The 7,373-nt window shown below is 42.0% G+C and overlaps 1 protein-coding gene across 3 annotated transcripts; it reads right to left on the minus strand.

Moving 5' to 3' along the window:
* Nucleotides 1–388: 388 nt before the first annotated feature.
* Nucleotides 389–6,702, minus strand: MMAA (metabolism of cobalamin associated A). 3 transcript variants are annotated; one of them, XM_018073553.1, is made up of 7 exons: nt 6,683–6,702; nt 5,595–6,068; nt 4,406–4,528; nt 3,187–3,357; nt 2,798–2,883; nt 2,055–2,204; nt 389–745 (listed from the first exon to the last, which is right to left on the minus strand). In XM_018073553.1, the coding sequence occupies exons 2-7, from the start codon at nt 6,010–6,012 to the stop codon at nt 458–460; spliced, it is 1,236 nt and encodes a 411-aa protein (XP_017929042.1). In that variant the 5' UTR covers nt 6,013–6,068; nt 6,683–6,702; the 3' UTR covers nt 389–457. The 3 variants fall into 3 exon arrangements, with proteins under 3 accessions (XP_017929042.1, XP_017929049.1, XP_017929034.1); XM_018073560.1 differs by lacking the exon at nt 6,683–6,702 and adding an exon at nt 6,287–6,493 and having other exon boundaries at nt 2,070–2,204; XM_018073545.1 differs by lacking the exon at nt 6,683–6,702 and adding an exon at nt 6,287–6,493.
* Between the last annotated feature and the right edge of the window lie 671 nt (nt 6,703–7,373).

A 7,373-nucleotide genomic window follows, 5' to 3' on the forward strand; every position in this document is an offset into this window, starting at 1 on the left:
AGGCAGTCCAATGTTCTTGCTGTCACTCAAGGTGAGGAAATTAAAAAATGCAATCCATTCTGGCAACAGCTGATGCTATATTAGAAAAAATACATTGGAAAGCTGCAGTGTCCTAAGATGACCCCATAACCAGAATACTCTCACACCCTCCCAAAACCAGTCACATTTTCACATGGGCATCCATTTCCTATCAACAGATCTATGGTGCATACAAATAGAAGAGCTGGGCTTGTGCTTTTTTTTCCCAATACAGTCTGTAGTAATCTCTGAGTGAGTGTTTGGATTTGTCATGATCATCCCATATACAGAATCCAGTGGTATTCTTTTGCAGAGTAGTGGCTAGGTATTCCATTACTGTCTGCTGTAGTAAAACATTTGAATCCACACGTAGAAAAAGCGTATTTAATGTTCATGTTTACATAAAGCACTCATCAGGAACAGAGTAAGAAAATAATGCTTAGAGACTATCTTTGAATGCTTTCAGCAGCAGGTCGGCTGCCAGTCCAGGAGACAAGACTCCACTAAGAACCTTTTCTTCTAGAAGTGGAATCTTATCCCTGACGGCCAAGTGACTCCGGAAGTGTTCCAACATGTTTTCTTGGATGAGATTCCACATCCACACTTTCTGCTGTTTCCGTCGTTTGGCAACCAACTCCCCGCTCGTGAGCATGAGGTCCCGGAACTCGGTCATTTTATCCCACATGTCCGAGATGCCTTCTCCAGTTTTGGCAGAGATGCGCATTACCTGTCGGATTCAGAGGAACCTTTAAAGCCAAGGGACTACTGGGCTTGAGGGCTCAATTACTGCACCAGGTAAATTCCATGAAAATTAGGTAACGCAAGCTTCACTCAACACGCTCACTTCACGAGGCCCTGGTGGTTCTATGGGGTTTTTTTGAAAAGATATCTCAAAATTGGGATTCTACCAACTGTAAGTGGACCCTGAGATCCACAGTATTTGGGATTAATAGGCCTTGTCCAACTGCTTGCATAATGAGAATAATTTTTAATGAGACCTTAAGCTAAAAGGTACATTATTGCTTTTTTTACTTACACATAGAGTTAAATACATATTCTGGTAGCTATTCTTTTGCACTTAAAGTATGCCAAAAATGAGGTATTTTGACTATTTTTTTGGCCTCAACTTTCCAGACTAGGAATTAATTTTGCCAGTATTTCAGATATCTAACACAGTCTGGTTTTTCTGAAGTCTCTGTCTCTTTCCCCCACTTACAAAAGGACAGCTAAACCTCAGGCAGCCCAGCTGATTTAACCTTAATTCAATGGGTCAATTTTAATACCAGGGTAGAGCAAACCTGGTTTATAGATACATGGACATAAATAAAGGAAATGAGAGTGTGTGCCTGTGCTTATTCTATAGACACACATTAAAAATTAGTACAGAATCTTCTCCTTTATAATTTACCATAACCTTTTAATAGATGAAATACAGCATCAAAACTGGAGACCCAGGGGATGAGAACTCCAATAATCTAGACATTGCATACATAAGTAGACAAGGTTCTTGCCCAAGAACTTTCATTCTGTGAGCAATGAAAAAATATTAAAGCAAAGGGAACATAAGTACTAGTGAAAGAACAAAGATAACCACAGGCTTCAGAGTTACAAATGATGGAGAAACGGCCTATGGGACATTTTAAGATATGCACAGTTTACAAAAAGCAAGTAAAGTTTGTACCACTACTGATGTTAGTAATAGGTCTGCCAGTGCTGAGATTGTAGCTCAGGACAGAACTCACGGGAAGGAGGACTGGCTTTGCACAGTGTTTCATGTGGCACACCTTGAGATCAGAGGTGACACACAAACAGCAGCAATCAGCTCTCCAGCACAGTGTAAAACTAAACAACCAACAGAAATTTTTTTTATAAAAGAGCCCAGGGAGACTAGTACAGCTAGATGAGAGGATATCAATCCTAACTCATTCAGTATTTTTTCTGGGGGGAAAAAATACGAAAAAAAGCCAAACACACCAACAAAACCCAAACAAAGGCATACCCAAACCGACACACAAACCACAGGGAAGTACACAGACCTTTGGTCTCCAAACCTTCGAACGCTTGCGAAGCAGCTTCATAGCACTGATGTACTCAGCCTGTATTCTCCGTGCAGCCACAACTAAATCACCATCAGCTTTATTTATAGCAACCAGATCTGCCATCTCAATTATACCCCGCTTGATACCCTAAGTGGAACATGGAGAGAAACCATGAACACCCAGAAAGACTGTGACATGCTGATTTATCACAAAAAGCAGGTCAAAATGCTAGTTCAGTTTCTAGTGGCTCTGACTGACTTTTGTGTGTGTACATGTGTGTGTATGTGCCAGTCAGGCAAGAGTAGTACCAACACCCTCTGCCATTACCAGTTATTACTCTACTTTGACACAAGAACACTACATATGGACATCAGAGTTCACATGTAAACCTATTTCATGTGTTGAGACTCAGGTTTACCCAAAACATGACCAAGTTTGCAAAACTATTTATATTCATTTCTGTTTTCCTATAATGCAAAAACCACTCCCAAAAATTTTATGTAACTAGTAATTATGTCAAAGGTAAGTCACAGAGTATCAAAATTTTACATCCTAATACTTCCAAAATCAGGGGAGCATATTGGATCTTAGCTGTGCAATAAATTGATGACACTGAAAATACTTTGATACTAGCAGTGTAATGGACTGTTGATGTGGACTTTCTGCACAGATACTGCATCTTGAATTAAGTTTCTCTTTCTAGTCCTAGGTAGTACTTAATAAGAGAAACTGAGAAATACCTGTAATTCATCTCCACCTGCAGGTGGTAGCAGTAATATAAACATATCAACCATATCAGCCACAGCAAATTCTGACTGTCCCACACCTAAAAAATTAAATTCACACTTCACCATTTATTGCAAACTTTCAATCACATTCATGACAATAATTATGACAGATCCCAGCACTGCACCACAAACAAATCCCACTAACAAAACAAAGATGACAGGAAACATGACGGTTTTGTAAAAGACAAAGAAGACCAGAAAATAGACAGAATGGGCATTCATGTTCAACCAGTGACCACGTATGAAACATGAGCAAAATCAAGGATGAAAGCATGCAATTAGGAACACACCTTATTTAGATATCACAACAGGATAATTAAAAGGAAGCCCTAAGCACATACCTACAGTTTCCACAAGAACAACATCATAGCCTCCTCCTTCACACAGCAGAATGGCTTCATTTGTGGTCCTTGTCACACCTCCCAGCGTCCCACTGGTTGGAGATGGTCTGATGTAAGCATTCATGTCTCTTGACAACTCAGTCATCCGTGTCTTATCACCCAACAGAGAACCTTAAACATGTAATGTTAAATTATTTCGGAAGTGCAACACAGCCAAACTTCCCCTTCTCCCTCCCACCAATAAATGAGCGGGAAAAGACAGACCTTTTGGGCTAAGTCAGTCAAACAGGAATATCCCAGCAACAGTTGGTCAAGACTTTGCTGAGGACAGGAAGTTATGGTTCTTCCACCTATCAGAAGCTGGAGAGGCCTGATAAGCAGACCCTATTGCTATCAAATACAAAGAATTGTTCCAGATCAGAATTAATTCCACACCTCCTGAATGGTTTTTTGAGGCCTACACACACCAGACCACACAACCAAATATTTGCTGTTTCTGTCTAAAGGAACAAATATCTGCATTATGATTCTGATACATCTTGATGGTGGATTTTTTTGTTGTAAGAAATCTGACATAAATCTATTTGAACAAATTGTGCATCAGCCTCAGCAAGATCTATGCACACAACGCACATTCCAAAAGATGAGGGATGCTCAATTCTTTCAACTGGTGCAGTCTTGCTATCATATTTTGCTATTCTGATGCATCCTGAATGCATGCACTCAAAAATACGGTCTGTCTTAGGCCAGGTCATTGCAATGCTGAAGTTTTTTGTCTTTATGAACACTTACGCATCACAGCATCTTCTGTAACAGCACAGAAGCTGAAAAAACTAATGATGTTCCCTGGAAGCTGCCCATCAGAAAAAGATCAGAATCAAGATTCTATATTTATGTCAGGAATACCATGAATCAAGCATGGTCAGCTTATAATTCCCCTACGATCTTTTATTTATTGAAAGTGACACTTTACAGCCACGCAGCTTCAAAGAAATTCAAATTTAGAAAAAAAAAAACCTGTAAGGCTGAACATTCCAACAGTGGAAAAGAGGAAATGTCACAAAGTTGGGAGACTGATACCTCTTTCCCAGTTTCATATCAAATGAGGAAAAAAATGAAAACCTGATACATTCAATATTCTTCTGCATTTGGCCCAAAGAGATACTCCTATAGTTGACAAGGTATTGGAAACCTGACTCAAACTTTAATTCACACTCACCACCACTTGTACTAGAGGAAGGGTCTACGGCCAGCACAGATACTTTGTGTTTTCTTTCTGTAAGCATTTTCCCAAAGCACTCTATGAAAGTCGATTTCCCAGCACCAGGAGGACCAGACAACCCTACATAATCATATTAGAAAGGAAAAAAACCATTTTGTTAATCAAATAAATAATATATCACATGAACACCATCCACATCTAAGTTGATAACAACTCATACTTTAACACAATATCACAGCAAAGGCAAACAGAAGATATGTCAAAACTGTTACACCACCTAAGCAGTTGTAATTCACTCAAAATACACCATCTTGATTCCCCCAACACAGCAGCCCTCACTTCACTATCCTTCATCCCACCCACACTAACATAACATTATCCACACATATCTACTTCCCTCCAAATAAATTTACTTACACTGACTTATCTTTCAGAACTTTCAAAACATTTCATCCTAAAACTGCGTTTTTCAGATGTACTGACATTTATAAAAGAAACACCGTAAAACCAAAAGCCCTTACCTTGCAGAGCTGTTACTTCAAAAAATGAGGCCATTTACTTGGGTGTCAAAGCTCGCAAACTAAGATTAGCACCAAACTTTTCTTATTCCCACACCCAAGGTCTCATTCTTACTACCTTGGTAAAGATGACACAAGAAATGAGCTGGGCATGACATACATTAGTAGCCCATCTCTTTGCAAGGGGAAAATATTTCAGAGCTTCCAAGAGAATCAGGTGCAAGTCTCTTTCAGCTGAAAAGTAGGCTGCTTTAAAGGAAGGCCATAAAACAGGAAAGTACATGTTTTGTCTTTTGTAAATCGAAAAACAGATTCAAGAAAACACCTTCTTTGCAGAAAGATCAGGTCTGCTTAACTACATCCTTTCTTGTCTAGGTGTAGATAATATCTGAATCAATCTGCAAACCAGCTAACATTTCAGCTTATAACAGTTACAAAAAACACCCCTCATAACACACCCCCAAGATGCAACAATAATTTCTAATGCTTTTTCAAAGGCATCTTTCAGATCAAGCCATAATTCCACTGGACAACAGAAGTGATCTAATTGGTTACAAACCCCACAAAACCAACAATCCAAGACTACAGACCACAAATGACAGTGATAATGAAAGGTGAGAACTGCAATTCCACATAAGCAACTACTAGACGGATATAAAAGGACTAACCCACTCTAAAGGCAAGTGGTTTTCCTTGATTTAATTTTTCTTGTTCCCTGTTGTAGGATAATACCTTCTGAAGGAGCACCTGGGCTACTTTCTTCTTCCTACTCTGAGTTGATTCTACAAGTGTAATGGCCTCGGCTAAACAGGCTCTATGACCCTGGATTAGTCCATTGTAAAGTCTGTCTACGAGTCTTTGTTCTCTGTCAGAAAGTCCCTCTATTTGCTGCTCAGGGGCTACTTGTTGACAGAGCTCTCTCCTCAAACCATTCGATGAACACATCCATTCTGTACTACAGTGGTGCACTGATGCAAGAGATCCAATGCACAGAAAATCGGCTCTGGAAACGAAGTGGAAGCTCGTGAAGTAAGTTCTTCTGGAGAAATAGCGAGGGAATCCCATCAGCAAAGAGGGGATCCTCATCTTGTTTGGAATTAAAAAGTACCAGAGGTACCAGTTCACTTCTGTTTGCAGACGCCCTAAAGAGAAAGAGAAACATTTTTACTTTCTTCAAAGCACTTGAAAGGACTCAAATGAAACCTGCCTACACAGGTGACCAGCAGCTTTTATTTTATCCGTATCTACTGTCTTGAATAAAGATAGTTCCCTTTTCCCGCTAAAAAGACACAACGAAAAGCAGCCACACAACTTTCAACAGCGCGTCCTCTCTTTATTATCATACTCAGTAAAATATTACCTTTATAAAAAAAGCAGACGCGTAAACAGCACTTTTAAATAAGGCAGCCTCGGAGAGCACACGCAGCGCGCCGCAAACCCAGGCACAAAACAATCCTCATGCTCCCTGAAATCGCTGTATGTCCCACTCTCACGGCTGCAGGGCTGTTTTTAACAATAGTTCGGGACGAGGGGTTTTTGGCCGGAAAAAAAGGGAGGAGGGGAGAGGGGGGCGGGGGGGTTAGGCACAAGAACGTTTGGGACTAAAAACCCGAAGGAGCCGAAGCCTTCCGGAGGATCCCGGGCAGCCCCGGCCCCGCAGCCGCTCCATCGCCGCGGCCCGGGCGCGACCGCTGAGGGGGATGAGGGTGCGGGAAAAGCCCCCGCTCCCCGCCATTCCCGGATTCCCGGCACCTACCACGGTCCGCCCCGCTCCGCCCCGGGAAGTGACGCCCTCAGGCTGAGCCGGAACCCGCTGGCCGGGCAGGGAACGGGGAGAGTAGGATGGGGCGGGGGGGGTCCCGAAAGGAGAGGAGCTTCCCCCCCTCCCTACCACCACCTTCCCCACACCACCCTGCTCGCCCTGCAAAGCCGGGGTTCAAGTCCTCAGGTCTCAGTTCTGGGCCATTCCATGAGCACACAGACTTCCACGCCCATGGAGCCACAGTCCCTCTGCCCCGGCCTTTCAAGGAAGGGTGTTGCAAACCCTCATTTCTTTCCTGAGATCTTAGAAATGTCCGCTTTGGGGGTGTGCGTGGCGATTTACTCTTCCCCTCGTTTCATTTCAGATAGCAGCAAAGGAGAAGAAATGCTTAAACCCCCACCTGTCCTTGTTACATCATATTTATTTTCAGTCTTCGTTCTTGCAAGTTAAACCTGGTTGTTAAAATTTCCTGCCATGGAATGTTGGTTTATTGCGGGGTGGGGTTTGTTTTACTTTTTTAAAACTGTTATTATTTCCTCCCGTCATCTTACAACCCCTTTTCCGCCCATCTCCTTGTTAAAGTAGACACATTTATTCCCAGAAAACGTAAATGCACGGAATTCTCCTGGCTGAGCTGTTCCCAGTGCCTTGCAGTCTCACATCACACCAGACCCGTGCACAGTTC

The sequence above is a fragment of the Manacus vitellinus genome, unplaced genomic scaffold (genome assembly GCF_001715985.3).
Source record: "Manacus vitellinus isolate BGI_N305 unplaced genomic scaffold, ASM171598v3 scaffold_0_pilon, whole genome shotgun sequence".
Lineage (NCBI taxonomy): Eukaryota > Metazoa > Chordata > Aves > Passeriformes > Pipridae > Manacus > Manacus vitellinus.